Below are 20857 nucleotides of genomic sequence, written 5' to 3'. Positions count from 1 at the left end.
ATAGAAGAGACATGATTGGTTGAAGATATTAATGTATTCAGTGCCTGATCCAAAAGGCCAAATCCCAGAGATTGGTGTGCACCCATGCTCAGGATCTGTTTACTTACCCTATGGTACCAAATTCTTAGATCAAACAGAGTCAGGTCTGGAATGTAAAGCACAAGTGTAAAATGCCCTTCATTTTCTTCTCATTTAGAGCTTGTCGGTTTCTTACAGGCACAATGCTCCTTCAGTTTAGGATGTAATTATATAGGCCAAAAAACACTACAAAACATTCAACAGTGCTTTTAGTTATTAAAAACCCTACATTCATAAGTGTCCGCTTGTGTTTATCTGAAATCCATTTTGGCTACGCTTCCCAGTCCTCGTCATCATCAGCGGTGGGCTGATGGGGTGCAGGAAGAGGTGGGATCACATCTGACATCCGGGCGAACGCGCTGCCAGAACTGCCAGGTCCATCTGTGGCATCTCCACCTCCAGGGCCTTTTCCAGAGATACCTGTCAATCATGAAATTACACAGCCGATAGGGTGTCAGTAGGGCGATGACCTAATATTTTAGTAAACTTAATAGCCACTTTTCTTAAGTGCCGAGATGCAGTCTCACCTTTCCTGCGCATGGCCAATTTGTTAAAGAGATCAGACATAAAATCTCCACCACTGGCTGTCGCTCCAACTAGGGGAAGAAAGATTTTGAAGCAAATGGTAAATTACTTGACTAGTGATAGAGCAAAATGTCCAAAAGTCTGACAATACATTCAATAAAATAATCTCAAGCCACAGCATTATTGGTTATTAAATGAAATGAATGTCTAGCTATTCTGCACATCATTCTGTTATCTAAAAAAACCTCCAGCTTTAGTGTCACTTTTTTATGGATTTAATTTTCATATCTTGCTGCCAAGATAGGAAAATGCCATTTGTAGGGCAGCTTTAGCAGTAGTCAAAGGTAATATGTTTGATTAACAAATTCATGTACGGATCTCTAAGGGTTTTGTTTCTCCTCAAGTCACATTTCAGTGCTCTTATACACCGATCAGCCATAACATTAAAACCACCTCCTTGTTTCTACACTCACTTTTATCAGATCCACTTACCATATAGAAGCACTTGTAGTTCTACATTTACTGACTAATGTCCATCTATTTCTCTACATATTTTTTTTGCCTGCTTTCACCCTGTTCTTCAATGGTTAGGACTCCCACAGGACCACTACAGAGCAGGTATTATTTGGGTGGTGGATGATTCTCAGCGCTGCAGTGACACTGACATGGTGGTGGTGTGTTAGTGTGTGTTGTGCTGGTATGAGTGGATCAGACACAGCAGCGCTGCTGGAGTTTTTAAATACTGTGTCCACTCACTGTCCACTCAATTAGACACTCCTACCTAGTTGGTCCACCCTGTAGATGTAAAGTCAGAGACGATCGCTCATCTATTGCTGCTGTTTGAGTTGGTCATCTTGTAGACCGTTATCAGTGGTCACAGGATGCTGCCCACTGGGCGCTGTTGGCTGGATATATTTTTGGTTGGTGGACTATTCTCAGTCCAGCATTGACAGTGAGGTTACCAGCAGCATTGCTGTGTCTTATCCACTCATATCAGCACAACACACACTAACACACCACCACCATGTCAGTGTCACTGCAGTGCTGAGAATGATCCACCACCTAAATAATACCTACTCTGTGGTGGTCCTGGGATAGTCCTGACCATTAAAGAACAGCATGAAGGGGGGCTAACAAAGCATGCAGAGAAACAGATGGACTACAGTCAGTAATTGTAGAACTACAAAGTGCTCCATATGGTAAGTGGAGCTGATAAAATGGACAGTGAGTGTAGAAACAAGGAGGTGGTTTTAATGTTATGGCTGATCAGTGTAGGATCAATATTATATGAATTTCTTCATATAACTGGTATAATGTGTGAGCCCACTAACACTGAGAACTCAAATCCCAGGTGGTGCTATTGACCTGACCTGGCTGGGTTGCAGTACTGCTCTGTGTCTGAGAGGGTGTGCAATAAGGGGGCACTAGTGGAAGAACTGGACATGACTAGATTGGAAGCAAAAAAAATATTTGCAGACCAGTCTACACACCATCAGATCAAGTATAGGGACAATAGGGACAGTGGTAACCAAGTGGGTAGAGCTGTGGGTTACCAACTAGAAGGCTGTGGGTTCAAATCCACCCCAAACCCTCCTATGTACAACCCTGTAGAAACCTGCACACCGTACAGCACGCGTTCTGACCTTGCTCTTGCTCTTTTTGTTTCTTCTTCTCCATCTTGCGCTCTTTGACATTCCGCAGTTTGCCAATGCCACCTGCATTCCGGATAGATTCGAGTAAGCTAGCTCGCCCATCCGATGGTTTCAACACCTCTGTGGGTGCACCTTTTACTGCACCTATCACACACAAGGACACACTCACACTTAATATATATAAAGTTGCTTTTCAGTATATTGTTTATTTGGTTTAAATTAGTAATCAGAAATCATACAGTGCCAAATTGTCAAAACTGTCTGATTTGTTTTTATATATATTATATTTATTTAAAACAACCTATAGTACAAGCTTGATACATAATATAACATTTTTAGGAGGGTTTTGCAAATACCTATAATTAGTCAACAAAATTCTACTTTTTAATTATACTGTATTAAGCAAATGTTACTAATTTGTTAATTTCCTCTATTCATTTGCTATCTAACTATTCATTGCATAAGAAGTTATCTTATACTACTGCTTAGGCCTATATTCTATATTACACATACACTTTATGCAACACAGATCTTCTCTGCAAATAATTAAATACATGTAGAAATGGATACCTGTGGATGAGCCATGCCTGGATGTAACTCCACCCCCTGTGTCATCTGGGACCACAGGAGGAGGTGGAGGAGGAGGAGGTGGTGGTGGAGCTGAAGGAGCCCCAGGTAGAGGAGCAGTAACAAGATGAGACTCGGGAGGAGGTGGAGGAGGGGGCGGAGGTGGTGGAGGAGGCGCCTCATATTGAAACTGAAGGCCTAAAATATGGAAAAAAAGGGAAAAACTAAAAATTAATCACTTGTGTTTGGTTATGTGGACTATAAAGAAGCTCAAAAACATCCAGCTAAACAGCAGAATGCCAACAATGCACTTACCATGTCCAACAGATTCTTCATGGTCTGTACCAAAGGAGGGAAGCTCTGGCATGGATGTATTGGCAGCACCAGATGGTGCAAATCCTGGGCCAAGGTCAGCACTGTACATGAGGTCATCCGCAATGCCAGGCAGGTCAGGCAGATAAGAGGGCACATCGATCTCAGGAACTTGGCCCAAGTCTGGCACATAAAAATAGTTCTCGGCAGTCTAAGAGAGGTATAAAAAAATTAATGAGCTGCCAAATCAACTCTGGTATTGTTACAGAATGTACATTGATGCATTGCAGTAATGTTTTCAGCTTCACTATAGACTTTCATTTGCCACTTCTCACAGGGGGATTTACAGTCACTAGCAAGTTGTTTTAATACTGCATTAACTCAAGTATGTTAGTGCATACCAATGGGATTGAGTCAACATGCGTATGGACTTCAGATGAAGCCAAGAAACACTTGGCAGAATACTGACTGGATTAAATATTCTTTACAACAGCAACAGTAGTGTCAATAGAAGGGATAATATTTGATTTACTACAAGTACAGGGACAACGGACACTTATTCTAATAACTGTGTTCAGTTATTTTAGTCACTGTTATAAGCTAAAAAGAGCATAAAATAAACAATACAACAATGTAAACCTCAGACATAAAGGGTCGCTCCAGTGGCATAGTGGTAAAACATGCTAACCCTGTCAAATTTAAATCTTGGCTCTGCTATCAGCCGGCCGGGCGCCTACACACAGACTCACAACTGGTGGGAGATAGCTAAAACAGGGATCCTCGTCACTGGTGCGAGTGCAGCCTGTGATGTCTGGTCTAGGCATCTGCACACAGATCACAGATGCCAGCGTGTGGCTCTCCACACACGCAACAATGTGCACTGTGAGACCCCGTCCCCAGCAGGTGAAAAGAAGCGATTAGCAGCGTGCAACAGAGGGGGAGCGTGACAGCCTTAGCCGTCCTCGATCAGGGGTGGAAGCAGCAACGAGGGAAAATAAGTTCCAATTGACCATGACTAGATTAGTTTAACATAGCTCTGTCATTGGTTGCCACCTACTTAATAAGTCAGATTTAAATGGTTAAAAACATTCAGCCACACAAGCTCACAGAATAAAACGTCACAGTGGATCTGGTGCTCATACCAGACTTGGCAAGGTTTTATGCCCTTCCTGACTCAACCCTTCTATTTTTATCCAGACTTAAGGCCGGCACTGAAATGCACTGACAAATGCACCTCTCAGTGACTAAGCTGTCGGGTAGTGTACTTTACTGCACCCAAGTGCAGAAGTGCAGTAAGGTGTAAAAAATTAAGCTCTTAACTGAGTGCAACATCAGCAAAAAAACCTACTTGGCAAAAAGGCCTAATGGATTAGATTTATTTTGCTAAGCAGTCACACACTATCTGAGAACATTATGTGCACTGTCATGTACTAATGCAATCCGTTCCAAATGAATGGACCCTGGTTTAACAGAAAACGTGATGTTTAACAAGCACATAAAATGGTAATGGACTGATGTCCACAGTACACAATAAAAAAAATGTGTTTCATACATTTGAATTAAGTTAATTAAGTCATATGTATAAGTCTGGACATCACTGGTCAATTGTCATGTTTTGCTGAATTTGTGTGCAGTCCACCGACCCCTTCTTATTCACCCATACTTCAATGGGTTCACCTGTGAGGCCAGCCTCATGCATGGAGACTTACACACTGATCACCACATTCCTCCACTAAGGTACAGACACCTCAGGCTACTAACCAGAGTTCTTACACAGTGTTAAAGACCACTTACCATATAGAAGCACTTTGTAGTTCTACAATTACTGACTGTAGTCCATCTGTTTCTCTGCATGCTTTGTTAGCCCCCTTTCATGCTCTTCTTCAGTGGTCAGGACTCTCACAGGACCACCACAGAGCAAATATTATTTAGGTGGTGGATCATTCTCAGCACTGCAGTGACACTGACATGGTGGTGTTGTGTTAGTGTTTGTTGCGCTGGTATAAGTGGATAAGACACAGCAATGCTGATGGAGTTTTTAAACACCTCACTGTCACTGCTGGACTGAAAATGTTCCAGCAACTAAAAACATCCAGCCAACAGCGCACTGTGGGCAGCGTCCTGTGACCACTGCTAAAGGTCTAGAAGATGACCGACTCAAACAGCAGCAATAGATGAGCGATCAGATGAGCAGAGAAACAGATGGACTACAGTCAGTAATTGTAGAACTACAAAGTGCTCCTATATGGTAAGTGGATCTGATAAAATGGACAGTGAGTGTAAAAACAAGAAGGTGGTTTTAATGTTATGGCTGATCGATTGAAACTTATTTATTTTTGATACTAAGAAAAAGGTGTTCATTTGATATTGAGGTAATTTTTTGGCCATTTAGTAACTATTCACTTAATTATATGTCTATCCCAGTCAGTATCCTCATTTCTGATTCCATATGCAGCTATATCTTTGAAGACTGTTCCCTTGAAATAATGATTTTTGTGGCTGTTACACTTGCTATTATGTCTAACGTTTTAAGACCTTTACCTGTCGCTCTAGTTGCTCTCGTTTAGTGATAGAGAGTGGTGCATCAAATGGCTTCTCCTCTTTTTCAGTCTCTAGTGTGTTGTGAGTTTTGGTGACAACTCCCGCCAAAGGATCCAGGAACACATACTTTTTATATCTACATACAAAGATGAACACAAGACTTATAAGAAACTGATAATAATGTTTATTTTTAATATTGTTTGTGTGTCCGTGTGTACAGGTATAGATACGTACAGGTTCTCGGTAGTGTTGAAAAGTAGCAGTGAGCTGACAGAGCTTATGTTTCTCGGCAGACTCCCCAGCCCCTCCTTCGTCTCATCTTCAGAACGCTTCTTAGTGTTCACAAACACTGGAAAATACGTTAGCTTCTCCTATAACAAACAAAAACAGACATATTAGTAACACGAAAATACAAGCGAATGATGTGTTTTCTGCACATGCCCCCTCTAACACGTGTCCAATGTTTGGCAACTTTTTATCCCCTGCTGGTGTTGGGTACCCACACAAAGCCGTATTGTACAGAGGTTTTCCCACTTTAAGTTCCATGTGGCTCCCTCACCCCCTACCAATTCACGCAGTCCCAAAGATTGCAAAAAGCAGTGGGAAGAGACCCTGTCCGACCTTCCCTTCCTCAAACACATCTAATTGTGTTTGTGTTGACACCTAGCCAGGTCAGTGGCTCTGCTGAGATTTAAACTTATAAGTTTTGTAAACAACAAGTGGGGGGGCTTTACAAAACATAGCCAATCATGTCTGTATGAAAACACCCGACCAGCCAATGGCACAGCTAGGAATATAAACCCTAGTGAGCTAGCATAATTTAGTGCTGCACCATCAACTTTAGACTTACAGATAAAAATGTATTTATATGCATGAGGCACAGAGAGATGAAAAAAAGTACCCGGACAACTTGACAGCAGCAGGAACAAGTTACACTAAGAACATCAAGCAATAAACTGCAGTGCTATCATCTCTGTTTATACAGACCCCACAAAACTCCTAAAATGTGCCCGCAGAAAATGAGTCAAATTAGAACACATACTGTATCTCCATTACAATATTGTTGATGCCCTATTTACTATCTATTCTATGTCTATCAAATGTATACATTTATACATCAGTTAACACTGAGAAACTCTTATCATGATTAAAGAAAAAGAATAATGAACTACGAGAAAGACTGAGTAATGATGGAATCAAGGACAGTGTCAATAACTAAATATCGCTTACTGTCAAGATCCAGTTCCAGTTCTAGAAACCTTCTAGACGCCCTGAATCAATATTAACTGCTGCACCCGACCAGCTATATGCAGACATCCACAAATCAATTCCATAACCCAAAACATTCTGCATCTCTATATAGCAGCTCACTTATTAGGCTGTTTTGTATTGCAGACAGCCAAATGTCCCTGACTGGAATAAACTAAAAATTTAAACAGCTTGGCCAGTGACCAAAGTACATGCAAAGTTCTTTTTTTGCCGGTCAGGAGTCTTCATACACATGATTTCTTATGTCTGTCGGGGAGTTTGGCTGAAAGCCTGTGACGGATTGGCCTCCTGTCTAGGGTGTGTTGCTGCATCCCTGCCCAATGATTTCGGGAAAAGTGGACCCACTGGAACTCTGACCAGGATTAAGTGTTGGTTAAACATGAAATAAAATGAAACAAAAAATACATGCAGCAAAACTATTTGTTGGCTCAGATTGCACCCGTATCAGTCAACTTATGTACGTCTAATAATTTTCTGTGTAAAAGTATTTTTATTTTATGTCTAATTGGATCATTTTATTCTCACAAAACTTAAATTGGAAGAGAATTGACAAGGTTGCAGTTAGTGCCTGAAGGCTGAACTTATTCTGTCAGTCTCTTTTTAGTTCAGCATATCTACGGCCTCTTGATGCACTGGACCGCTAGGCGTAGGGTCAATCTGGCAGTGAATACATTTGAACCAATAACTGGCAAATCAGCTTCTTCTCTTTCTAAACCATTAAAAGATATTCTATAGGAACCAAAACAAGCACCTTAAGTTCTACAGTCCTTAGTGTGTACTGGTTATCTTCACACTGCTTAACTCCTCATTTGTGTTTAGTTACAATGATTAGCCACAACCACCTCCTTGTTTCTACACTCACTGTCCATTTTATCAGCTCCACTTACCATACAGAAGCACTTTGTAGTTCTACAATTACTGACTGTAGTCCATCTGTTTCTCCACATATCTTTTTAACCTGCTTTTACTCTGTTCTTTAATGGTCAGGACCCCCACAAGACCACAGCAGAGTAGGTATTATTTAGGTGGTGGATGATTCTCAGCACTGCAGTGACAATGACATGGTGGTGGTGTGTTAGTGTGTGTTGTGCTGCTATGAGTGGATCAGACACAGCAGCGCTGCTGGAGTTTTTAAATACATTGTCCACTCACTGTCCACTCTATTAGACACTCCTACCTAGTTGGTCCACCTTGTAGATGTAAAGTCAGAGACGATCGCTCATCTATTGCTGCTGTTTGAGTTGGTCATCTTCTAGACCTTCATCAGTGGTCACAGGACGCTGCCCACGGGGCACTGTTGGCTGGATATTTTTGGTTGGTGGACTATTCTCAGTCTAGCAGTGACAGTGAGGTATTTAAAAACTCCCATCAGTGCTGCTGTGTCTCATCCAGACATACCAGCACAACACACAGTAACACACCACCACCATGTCAGTGTCACTGCAGTGCTGAGAATGATCCACCACCTAACTAATACCTGCTCTGTAGTGGTCCTGGGAGAGTCCTGACCATTGAAGAACAGCATGGAAGGGGGCTAACAAAGCATGCAGAGAAACAGATGGACTACAGTCAGTAATTAGGTCATGTGTGTAGAAACAAGGAGGTGGTTTTAATGTTATGGCTGATCAGTGTATATTCCTATAATTTTTTGGTGTTACCAGTCCAACTAATATGGTGTCACCTATGGCACCTTATCCTTTTGTTGACTGTAGACTTACACTGAAATATGATTTTTTTATTAATGTTGCTGGCAAAACCCTGATTTATACATTACATACAGTGTATCACAAAAGTGAGTACACCCCTCACATTTCTGCAGATATTTAAGTATATCTTTTCATGGGACAACACTGACAAAATGACACTTTGACACAATGAAAAGTAGTCTGTGTGCAGCTTATATAACAGTGTAAATTTATTCTTCCCTCAAAATAACTCAATATACAGCCATTAATGTCTAAACCACCGGCAACAACAGTGAGTACACCCCTTAGTGAAAGTTCCTGAAGTGTCAATATTTTGTGTGGCCACCATTATTTCCCAGAACTGCCTTAATTCTCCTGGGCATGGAGTTTACCAGAGCTTCACAGGTTGCCACTGGAATGCTTTTCCACTCCTCCATGACGACATCACGGAGCTGGCGGATATTCGAGACTTTGCGCTCCTCCACCTTCCGCTTGAGGATGCCCCAAAGATGTTCTATTGGGTTTAGGTCTGGAGACATGCTTGGCCAGTCCATCACCTTTACCCTCAGCCTCTTCAATAAAGCAGTGGTCGTCTTAGAGGTGTGTTTGGGGTCATTATCATGCTGGAACACTGCCCTGCGACCCAGTTTCCGGAGGGAGGGGATCATGCTCTGCTTCAGTATTTCACAGTACATATTGGAGTTCATGTGTCCCTCAATGAAATGTAACTCCTCAACACCTGCTGCATTCATGCAGCCCCAGACCATGGCATTCCCACCACCATGCTTGACTGTAGGCATGACACACTTATCTTTGTACTCCTCACCTGATTGCCACCACACATGCTTGAGACCATCTGAACCAAACAAATTAATCTTGGTCTCGTCAGACCATAGGACATGGTTCCAGTAATCCATGTCCTTTGTTGACATGTCTTCAGCAAACTGTTTGCGGGCTTTCTTGTGTAGAGACTTCAGAAGAGGCTTCCTTCTGGGGTGACAGCCATGCAGACCAATTTGATGTAGTGTGCGGCGTATGGTCTGAGCACTGACAGGCTGACCCCCCACCTTTTCAAGCTCTGCAGCAATGCTGACAGCACTCCTGCGCCTATCTTTCAAAGACAGCAGTTGGATGTGACGCTGAGCACGTGCACTCAGCTTCTTTGGACGACCAACGCGAGGTCTGTTCTGAGTGGACCCTGCTCTTTTAAAACGCTGGATGATCTTGGCCACTGTGCTGCAGCTCAGTTTCAGGGTGTTGGCAATCTTCTTGTAGCCTTGGCCATCTTCACGTAGCGCAACAATTCGTCTTTTAAGATCCTCAGAGAGTTCTTTGCCATGAGGTGCCATGTTGGAACTTTCAGTGACCAGTATGAGAGAGTGTGAGAGCTGTACTACTAAATTGAACACACCTGCTCCCTATGCACACCTGAGACCTAGTAACACTAACGAGTCACATGACATTTTGGAGGGAAAATGACAAGAAGTGCTCAATTTGGACATTTAGGGGTGTAGTCTCTTAGGGGTGTACTCACTTTTGTTGCCGGTGGTTTAGACATTAATGGCTGTATATTGAGTTATTTTGAGGGAAGAATAAATTTACACTGTTATATAAGCTGCACACAGACTACTTTTCATTGTGTCAAAGTGTCATTTTGTCAGTGTTGTCCCATGAAAAGATATACTTAAATATCTGCAGAAATGTGAGGGGTGTACTCACTTTTGTGATACACTGTATCAGGCTCTATGTTGGCTGTCACAGGAGCTATTAATATACAATTAATATGTTCTATTCAGACAAATGTAATTTAAATTCCATTTTTATCAAACGATTTATCCTGGTTTATCTTGGTTTCCTGGACAGGGCACCCTCCTCAGACACAACTAATGTAAAGCTGTTTCTTTAATTTGGAGCTTCTTTTACACTAATAAAAATACAAGCCATGACTGCACGTGTCCCCTTGCGCCACTTTGTGCTTGGTCATGGCTCAAAGAGTCAAAAGTGTTCCCTCTACTAAAACCATGCCTGATTGACTACATGTAATGCTGCTGCATGGATTTGCCTAAAGTTATGCTGTACAGAACCCTATATTCTCAGAGTCTGTTAAGCAGGTTGTACTGGGTTCAAAACAACTTTTAAAGTCACTGGTCAAAAAAGAATTCAAAAAATGAGCTTCAAGGCAGGCTGATAAGGTGTTTCACATATAATCACAGCAGTGAAAGTAGGGTTCAAAAGAGACCACACAAAATGACAAAGATGAAAAACGTTAACCTGTAAGGCTTTATCATCAAGGGGACGCAGTTTGCTCTGAACTCTGTAGCGGGGTCGTTTGTGAGATGCTGGATCAACGGCACCAGAAAAGATGGAAGAATAATCCTGCAGTCTCTCTGGAGCTGGGAACTTGGCACTGGAAAACACCTAAACAGACATGCCACTTTACAAAAAGTCCAAGCATGTAAATGCTGCTTGTTATTTCTCCGACTGACTAATGTTAATAAGGTTAATTATAGTAACACTAAACAAGTGTAATCAGGTATGTGGTAAATCTACGTCTTATTTTTGAGCACACCTAAACATCTGCAGATCATCATCATATTTGCCAAGCATATTAAGGCTGGTACAAGTGGGTGCAGCTGAATTATTAATCTTTGAATCATCAAAGTAGAAAACCAAAAATGTGAGTTTTACACTGTATTTTACACTGTATAATCTATATGTAATACCTTGGTGGCTTTCTTGCTACCTTTGATTTTTTGAACTCGAGCTTGAGCAAGTTTGATGCGATCTGTGACAGCCTGAAGGTGAGCGCGGTTCTTCTCCACACTCTCAGACACCCTGCAAAATCACAACACTTTATGTACATGTGTGTGTGCATGGAAACAGATTGCTTTTCATTAGTTTCTTACTTTATGATATGGCAAAATGTATAACATGACAACTTCTGTTACAGTCAGGTAGTAAGTGTACAGTTGCTGGAGTGCACTAGCTTGGGGTACTACCTGGGAAAATGGGAGAAAAAAAAACAAGAGTACATCCTAATGGAGCTGACCCAGAAAACCAGTTGTTACTCCCCACCCCCGCACCACTACACAAACACACACGTACACACACTCCCCAGACCAATGTCTCTCCTCCACTATGTTGTCATGGTAACAAAATGGATGTTTTTTTTTTGTTTTGCGGCTAAAATTACCATATTTGAGCAAGCTTTTAGACAAAAAGATACACGTGCACACAGAAACAAAAACCTTACAGCAACAAATGCTTAATTTTGTGCATTTACCTTTCATCTTACAATCTTGCCCTTTTCCATGTTTTCTCCTAGTGTTGCCTTTTTTGTCTATTCTGCTAATTAAGAATTTAATGGAATCAATGAATATTTATCTCTGTCACAAATTGTAGGCCTCTCTAGAAGTTTAGTTTTATTTGAGCAATGCAGACAGAGGAAAATTAAACTCTTTGGGCACAACTGCAAGCACTATTTCATGCCAAAAAACACAGGCACTACACATCACCTGGCTAATACCATCCATATGATAAAACATAGTGGTGGCAGCATCATGATATTGAATGCACTGCCTAAATCCAAGCATGCAAGTCATGTAGAAACTTATCCAAGAAGACTTGCACCTGCAATTGCTGCCTATGAGGCTTCAACAAGGTAATAAATAAAGGGTCTAAACACTTTTGATTTCACTTGGGTGTTTAAATGCAGACTAATAGGTAAAAAAAAAATAGAATTTCCACCCAGTAAAATAAATGGAAATACATATTAACATAAATAAAAAAATAGGCTTTAGCTTTACAAAGTTTATAGTTTTAATTAGTAATCTATTAGTATGTGCAAAAATAAATCATTGGTGAGAGTGTTCTACCTGCTAAAAATGTCTGTTGAGATATTTTCCAGATATTGCAGGGCATCAGTGATCTGATGCACTGCCTCTTCCCGTCTTAGGTCCTGCTGGATCAATGGCACAGAATAGACCTGGCCCTCCAGATGGAATTTCTGTGTCATCCTAAAACACAATATGATCATAATCAAAAACAATTATTATATTATATAATTGTATAATTTAATACACAGAAGTAAGAAGAAATAAACATTTTCTCCAGACAGGGTGTTTAATCTATTTACCATTAACATGTCACACATAAATGGCTAACTGCACAAAGAAATAAAAAGTCAACTTACTACAAAATATTAGGTAAACTTGACATTTTGACTTCTTTCAAACATGTGAATCAACCTGAGACAGCTCAGCTCAGATCAAAATATGTCAAAAATCTATTGTAAATATCTTTAAATGGTATACAACCTAGAATATTTATATGTATCCCAAGACTTAGCTTAATCCATGTCTGCAAAACCAGCAGGTATATTTGGGTGATAAAAAGAAGCAACATTCAATAAAAAGTAACCATTGCAAACTGTTAAGCAAGCAGTGCACAAAACACTGTAAGGTTAAATGAGAAAGTTGGTCAAAAACCGAGGATGGAATTTCACCTTAATATACAGGGGTTGGACAATGAAACTAAAACACCTGTCATTTTAGTGTGGGAGGTTTCATGGCTAAATTGGACCAGTCTGGTGGCCAATCTTCATTAATTGCACATTGCACCAGTAAGAGCAGAGTGTGAAGGTTCAATTAGCAGGGTAAGAGCACAGTTTTGCTCAAAATATTGCAATGCACACAACATTATGGGTGACATACCAGAGTTCAAAAGAGGACAAATTGTTGGTGCACGTCTTGCTGGCGCATCTGTGACCAAGACAGCAAGTCTTTGTGATGTATCAAGAGCCACGGTATCCAGGGTAATGTCAGCATACCACCAAGAAGGACAAACCACATCCAACAGGATTAACTGTGGACGCAAGAGGAAGCTGTCTAAAAGGGATGTTCGGGTGCTAACCCGGATTGTATCCAAAAAACATAAAACCACGGCTGCCCAAATCACGGCAGAATTAAATGTGCACCTCAACTCTCCTGTTTCCACCAGAACTGTCCGTCGGGAGCTCCACAGGGTCAATATACACGGCCGGGCTGCTATAGCCAAACCTTTGGTCACTCGTGCCAATGCCAAACGTCGGTTTCAATGGTGCAAGGAGCGCAAATCTTGGGCTGTGGACAATGTGAAACATGTATTGTTCTCTGATGAGTCCACCTTTACTGTTTTCCCCACATCCGGGAGAGTTACGGTGTGGAGAAGCCCCAAAGAAGCGTACCACCCAGACTGTTGCATGCCCAGAGTGAAGCATGGGGGTGGATCAGTGATGGTTTGGGCTGCCATATCATGGCATTCCCTTGGCCCAATACTTGTGCTAGATGGGCGCGTCACTGCCAAGGACTACCGAACCATTCTGGAGGACCATGTGCATCCAATGGTTCAAACATTGTATCCTGAAGGCGGTGCCGTGTATCAGGATGACAATGCACCAATACACACAGCAAGACTGGTGAAAGATTGGTTTGATGAACATGAAAGTGAAGTTGAACATCTCCCATGGCTTGCACAGTCACCAGATCTAAATATTATTGAGCCACTTTGGGGTGTTTTGGAGAAGCGAGTCAGGAAACGTTTTCCTCCACCAGCATCACGTAGTGACCTGGCCACTATCCTGCAAGAAGAATGGCTTAAAATCCCTCTGACCACTGTGCAGGACTTGTATATGTCATTTCCAAGACGAATTGACGCTGTATTGGCCGCAAAAGGAGGCCCTACACCATACTAATAAATTATTGTGGTCTAAAACCAGGTGTTTCAGTTTCATTGTTCAACCCCTGTACATCTGCGGTTTGATTTAAAACATGCTGTGCATACAAGAACACCCAAGAATGACCTAGAACCAGAGCGGTTTGCATCTAAGAATTTATAAGCTGTGATTATGAAAATGAACAAACATGAACATTTGCACATTTAGCTCCCTTACTCTCAATTAATCATTGAATACTACAAATGTATGTCTAAATCATTAAAATAACGGCAGGTTATAAAGGGACAGTGGTAGCCTAGTGGGTAGAGCTTTGGGCTATAAAACGGAAGATTGGTGGTTCAAATCCAGGCTCTCCTATGCTGCCACTGTTGGGTCCTAGAGCAAGGCCCTTAACCCTGTCTGCTCCAGGGGCACTGTACGATGGCTGACCCTGCGCTCTGACCCCAGCTTCCAAACAAGCTGGGTTATGCAAAGAAATAATTTAATTGTACTTTATATATGACAAATAAAGTATATCTTCTTAAATTAAGTAGTACCTTAGTACAGGGGTTTTCAACCTTTTTCTATCAGCACATTATATACATTCGTGGTTCACTTTGGTAAATCGTAAGCGGTTCTTGCTTTTTGATGTAGATGAGAGCAGAAAACATTACTTCACAGAGTCAAGCATAGACAAAAGTTCATCAATTACTAAGTTGGTTAGTTCAGGATAATCTGCTCTGACTGACAGAAAACGTTTAGCTCCGCTCTGTGATAATACTCAGTATAATTAAGCCTGAGCTTTTTAAGGTAAGCGAGTCACACAAAATGTTCTGCAGTAGCTGGTGTTTATTAAAGCAATAAGCCACGAGAGGCCGTGCATTACTATGATTTTAGCACGGGGATGACGTTTTTGGCACGACGCGAAGCGGAGTCTCGAGTGGCTTATTGCTTTTATAAAACGGCAGTCAACATAAAATATAATAAAATATAATAAATACAACAATGTTTAATTCATAAATGTATTTATTGTGTATAAACTTACAATAAAGCATTCTTCCGCGACGCAAAATAGTTCGATTAACAGTGTTGCTAGGCAACATGAGGGCGAAAATAACATTAACTTTTGTATTCAGTGGTGTATTAATATGGAATGACGTGAGGTGGTCATAGGTGTGCGTTTATCGGGGATTTTACAACGGCTTCGAACGCGGCTCAGCCAATCAGATTTTAGGACCGGAACTATCCGTTTTATAATTACAACCGCAACATTCATTATAACAGTAAAAACGGAGAGATGACTGAGAAAAGAAACTTACGCTGCGCTTAAAATGAATCGACTCTTGAATCACTTATATCGATGCTGTGAACAGAGTGTCTCTCTTAAAGAAACACACACGTCCTATAACAGCGGTCGTTGCTTTTGTCACCGGTTTATTTTCACTGTTAGCCCTGTTTTGAAGGTTTTTTTCAAACTGAACTGAATAACATTAAACGTGCGTGTGTGCGTGGTCAGTTAGACTAATGAAATCTGTCTCCCGTGGGTGAAAAATTAATTGCTTTAGTTTTAGAAGTAAAAAAATCTAGTAATGCCACGCCCCCCGGTCAGGCACTCGCGCGCCCCCCAAAGACAAGGACCCCTGCCTTAGTAGGATGTCTAAACCTTTGCACTTCACAATTACCTTTTTTCGTACATTTTTTAACTTTATCACATATTCAATAATACATTACTATTTGTAGAATTAATTTTAAATCATTTATGGCATATGTGGTGTTTACTTTTACAATTAACAAAAATGTATGACAAAATTATTAACAAATTAACAATTAATAATTAACAAAATTACAAATGTATGTTCAGTTGTTCCTGTATTTTTTTTTTTTTTTTTTTTTGTGTTTTATGTTTGAGGAAAATACTTAACCCAAAACAATATCACACAATCTATTGCAATGCAGAACTTGGCTTTAACCATTCGAGTCAAAATTATTGGACAAGATCATACGTGCCCCTATTTAAGCTTTTAGCATTGTATAAGAGCAGAAACTCATTTTTCGTTGTTATTACTGATGCATTAGAGGATTTGTGAAGTTTTTACTGTTGTACAGTAATCATGTCAGGCCTGACAAACATGTCCATCAAGCACAGCATTAGCATTCATGTCTTGTATTATCATCACAAGGGCAAGTGAGCGCAAATTTCGGTTTGAGTAAATAAACAAAGAAAATAAATGATGTGGTATTTTAGAGTAGCAGGATATTTGTCGGTGTGACGCAAAGATAACCAGAATACTGTCCTCACGATCAAGCTGGGAGGTGGGTCAATGATGATGATCCAGATTTTAAAACTTTATTCGGATTTAGAAAAAAGCAGTTGCATCACAAGATGAACACTGTGTGGAACACTGGCACTGTGCGGAATACCATTAAGTTAGACTAGACAGCTACCGGTTAGCCAGCTAGCTAAATCCGTCGACGTCATTCTCGGTTCTAAAACTTAATATTGCGCTAAAATAAATAAAAATAATAATAATAAGCATGCCTTTACCTGACCATTTAAAGCGTCGTGCTTTAAATTGTGAACTTTATGTAGAATTAAGCATTTGTACCATGCACTGACAAAACTGCGCTGGTGGTGTGTATAAAAACTTCCGCATCACGTTGTGAGTGGAGGCGAGTTAAAAACTCGTGTCCCAAATCACGCGCTGCTTTCTAATCCCTATGCACTACAATGTGTATTATTGGTGCTCAGCATCCTCCAGGCAACAACAATTAGACACAAACACACTGCAAGTATTGTATAAGTTTTAAATACACGAAATATTCAGCATTAGGTTTTAGACTTTAAAAGCAGCTAAATTAACTAATGCACTATGTAGTGTGCGACTTTGGAAGTGATGTTCGACGGCAAATGCATTTCGATTTCAGCAAGACACTTGGAAGGAAAGAAATGTCTTGGTAGCAAAATCAATTCACTGTTATTACGAGAATAACGTAAATTAAAGTGTTATTAACTAAGAGGTTCATTTAGATTTTACTTACCAATTGATTTTCTATTTTGATTCAAGTTTGTTTAATTCTTGTGACTTGGAGTTAAGACATCATGAATAAAGAGATTTGTTCACGGTTACTTTTAACGAAGTAAAAAGTTTGTATGTATTTAAAAACTGTTAAACCTTTTTTTTATGAGCATGAACACGTAAGCAAACATACATTTTTACAAACGTGAATTATTAAAGTAAATATCACATTACTTAGTAGTTTTCACTAAATAATGCAGGTGTCTTGATCGTTGACAGTGAACTTTACTTCTGCCTCAAAATACAATAGCAAACAACATTTCACCCTCCATTACTCAGTTTATTGTAGCACATAAATATCCAAGACTGTGTCAGTATAGCAGAGCGCTTCAAGTACTTGACAACAAACTGACTTTGATGTAAGTCAGGATGGCTGAGCTGTCTAAGGCACCAGACTCAAGTGTGATTCCTTCCCTAATGAGGTTTCTATCCTCCAAATAGAGGTGTGGGTTAATATCTCATTGTGGACAGTTATCTTTACTTCTGCCTCAAAATATAATAGGAAGAAACATTTCACCCTTCATTTCTCAGATTGTTATTGTAAGGCAGGATGGTCGAGGGGTCTAGATGAAGATGTTGGTTCAAATCCCACAACTGACAGTTATCTTTACTTCTGCCTCAAAATACAATAGAGAACAACTTTTCACTCTCCATTTCTCAGCTTATTGGCCGAGCGGTCTAAGGCGTCATACACAAGTTTGTCTCCTTCCCTACAATAGGAAGAAACATTTCACCCTTTATTTCTCAGATGATTATTGTAAGTCAGGATGACCGAGCAGTCTAAGGCACTAGACTCAAGTGTGACTTTTTCCCTAGTGAGGGTTCTTGTCTCCAAAAGGAGGCGTGTGTTCAAATCCCACTCCTGACAGTTATCTTTACTTCTGCCTCAAAATACAATTGAAAAAACATTTCACTCCCCATTTCTCAGATTTTTGTTGTGAGTAATGGTGGCCGAGTGGTCTAAGGCGCCAGACTCAAGTTTGACACCCTACCTAGTGAGGTCTCTGGTCTCCGAGTTGAAGAAATGAGATCAAATCCCACTCCAGGCACTTATCTTTACTTCTGCCTCAAAATACAATAGAGAACAACTTTTCACTCTCCATTTCTCAAATTATTGTTATAATTCAGGATGGCTGAGTGGTCTAAGGCACCAGACTCAAGTGTGGTTCCTTCCCTAGTGAGGGTTCTGGTCTCCAAAAGGAGGTGTGGGTTCAAATCCCACTCCTGACAGTTCTCTTTACTTCTGCCTCAAAATACAATAGAGAACAACTTTTCACCCTCCATTTCTCAGCTTATAGTTGTAAGTGAGGATGGCAGAGTGGTCTATGGCGCCAGACTCAAGTGTGACTCCTTTCCTAGTCAGGGTTCTGGTCTCCAAGTGAAGATGTGGGTTCAAATCCCACAACTGACGGTTGTCTTTACTTCTGCCTCAAAATACGATTGAAAAAACATTTTACTCCCCATTCCTCAGCTTTTTGTTGTGAGTAAAGGTGGCCGAGTGGTCTAAGGCGCCAGACTCAAGTTTGACACCCTACTTAGTGAGGTCTCTGGTCTCCGAGTTGAAGAACTCTCCATTTCTCATCTTATTGCTGTAAGTCAGGGTGACCGAGCGGTCTAAGGCGCCAGACACAAGTGTGACTCCTTACTTAGTGAGGTTTCTGGTCTCCAAATAGAGGAGTCGGTTAAAATCCCACTCCTGACAGTTATCTTTACTTCTGCCTCAAAATACAATAGAGAACAACTTTTCACCCTCCATTTCTCAGCTTGTTTTTCTAGGTCATGATGGCTGAGTGGTCTTGAAGTGTGATGGCTTTCCTAGTCAGAGTTGTGGTCTCCAAGCGAAGATGTGGGTTCAAATCCCAAAACTGACAGTTATCTTTACTTCTGCCTCAAAATACAATAGAGAACAACTTTTCACTCTCCATTTCTCAGCTTATTGGCCGAGCGGTCTAAGGCGCCTTTCACCAGTTTGACTCCTTCCCTACAATAGGAAGAAACATTTCACCCTTTATTTCTCAAATTATTGTTATAATTCAGGATGGCAGAGTGGTCTAAGGTGCCAGGCTCAAGTGTGACTCCTTTCCTAGACAGGGTTCTGGTCTCCGAGTTGAAGAAATGAGTTCAAATCCCACTCCAGGCACTTATCTTTACTTCTGCCTCAAAATACAATAGAGAACAACTTTTCACTCTCCATTTCTCAGATTATTGTTATAATTCAGGATGGCCGAGCGGTCTAGGGCGCCAGACTCAAGTGTGACTCCTTCCCTAGTGAGGGTTCTGGTCTCCAAATGGAGGCGTGGGTTCAAATCCCACTCCAGACAGTTATCTTTACTTCTGCCTCAAAATACAATTTAAAAAACATTTCACTCCCCATTTCTCAGCTTTTTCTTGTGAGTAATGGTGGCCGAGTGGTCTAAGGTGCCAGACTCAAGTTTGACACCCTACCTAGTGAGGTCTCTGGTCTCCGAGTTGAAGAAATGAGTTCAAATCACACTCCAGGCACTTATCGTTACTTCTGCCTCAAAATACAATAGAGAACAACTTTTCACCCTCCATTTCTCAGATAATTGTTGTAAGTGAGGATGGCAGAGTGGTCTAAGGCACCAGACTCAAGTGTGACTCCTTCCCTAGTCAGGGTTCTGGTCTACAAATGGAGGAGTGGATTCAAATCCCACTCCTGACAGTTATCTTCACTTCTGCCTCAAAATACAATAGAGAACAACTTTTCACTCTCCATTTCTCAGCTTGCTGTTGTAAGTCAGTATGGTCAAGCGGTCTAAGGTGCCAGTCTAAGTGTGACTCCTTACCTAGTGAGGTTTCTGGTCTTTAAATAGAGGAGTGGGTTGAAATCCCACTTCTGACAGTTATCTTTACTTCTGCCTCAAAATACAATAGGAAGAAACATTTCACTCCCCATTTCTCAATTTTTTATTGTAAGTCAGGATGGCCGAGCGGTCTAAGGCGCCAGACTCAAGTGTGACTCCTTCTCTAGTGAGGGTTCTGGTCTCCAAATGGAGGAGTAGGTTCAAATCCCACTCCTGACAGTTAGCTTTACTTCTGCCTCAAAATACAATAGGAAGAAACATTTCACTCCCCATTTCTCAGTTTTTTATTGTAAGTCAGGATGGCCGAGCGGTCTAAGGCACCAGACTCAAGTGTGACTCCTTCCCTAGTGAGGGTTCTGGTCTCCAAATGGAGGCGTGGGTTCAAATCCCACTCCTGACAGTTCTCTTTACTTCTGCCTCAAAATACAATAGAGAACAACTTTTCACCCTCCATTTCTCAGATAATTGCTGTAAGTGAGGATGGCAGAGTGGTCTAAGGTGCCAGACTCAAGTGTGACTCCTTCCCTAGTGAGGGTTTTGGTCTGCAAATGGAGCCGTGGGTTCAAATCCCACTCCTGACAGTTCTCTTTACTTCTGCCTCAAAATACAATAGAGAACAACTTTTCACTCTACA

At 41.0% G+C, this 20857-nt stretch overlaps 1 protein-coding gene and 3 non-coding genes across 4 annotated transcripts; 3 read left to right on the top strand and 1 right to left on the bottom strand.

The window, feature by feature from the left end:
- Window positions 1–272: 272 nt before the first annotated feature.
- Window positions 273–16970, bottom strand: wash1 (WAS protein family homolog 1). The gene is made up of 11 exons (XM_063004504.1): window positions 16867–16970; window positions 12505–12645; window positions 11353–11464; window positions 10901–11047; window positions 5910–6046; window positions 5676–5811; window positions 3138–3345; window positions 2826–3020; window positions 2247–2399; window positions 606–674; window positions 273–498 (listed from the first exon to the last, which is right to left on the bottom strand). Exons 1-11 carry the CDS (start codon window positions 16872–16874, stop codon window positions 350–352), a joined length of 1455 nt encoding a protein of 484 aa, XP_062860574.1. The 5' UTR covers window positions 16875–16970; the 3' UTR covers window positions 273–349.
- Window positions 16971–18521: 1551 nt separating this feature from the next.
- trnal-caa (transfer RNA leucine (anticodon CAA)) lies at window positions 18522–18628 on the top strand. The gene is made up of 2 exons: window positions 18522–18559; window positions 18583–18628. It is a non-coding gene; the product is annotated as a tRNA-Leu (tRNA).
- A 1707-nt stretch (window positions 18629–20335) lies between these two features.
- On the top strand, window positions 20336–20442 carry trnal-caa (transfer RNA leucine (anticodon CAA)). The gene is made up of 2 exons: window positions 20336–20373; window positions 20397–20442. It is a non-coding gene; the product is annotated as a tRNA-Leu (tRNA).
- Window positions 20443–20516: 74 nt separating this feature from the next.
- trnal-caa (transfer RNA leucine (anticodon CAA)) lies at window positions 20517–20623 on the top strand. Its single transcript has 2 exons — window positions 20517–20554; window positions 20578–20623. It is a non-coding gene; the product is annotated as a tRNA-Leu (tRNA).
- Window positions 20624–20857: the final 234 nt, after the last annotated feature.

Source organism: Trichomycterus rosablanca, chromosome 11, assembly GCF_030014385.1.
Source record: "Trichomycterus rosablanca isolate fTriRos1 chromosome 11, fTriRos1.hap1, whole genome shotgun sequence".
In the NCBI taxonomy this organism is placed as follows: domain Eukaryota; kingdom Metazoa; phylum Chordata; class Actinopteri; order Siluriformes; family Trichomycteridae; genus Trichomycterus; species Trichomycterus rosablanca.
The sequence above is the reverse complement of the archived record's forward strand: the minus strand, read 5'-3'. Positions and strand labels throughout refer to the sequence as shown.

Excerpts from the sequence above, each read along its gene's own strand:
- wash1 (XM_063004504.1), bottom strand. Across the intron at positions 3,346-5,675 it reads GAGAGCAACTAGAGCGACAG|ACTGCCGAGAACTATTTTTA; the intron begins GTAAAGGTCTTA and ends TACCTCTCTTAG. Across the intron at positions 499-605 it reads ATTGGCCATGCGCAGGAAAG|GTATCTCTGGAAAAGGCCCT; the intron begins GTGAGACTGCAT and ends CATGATTGACAG.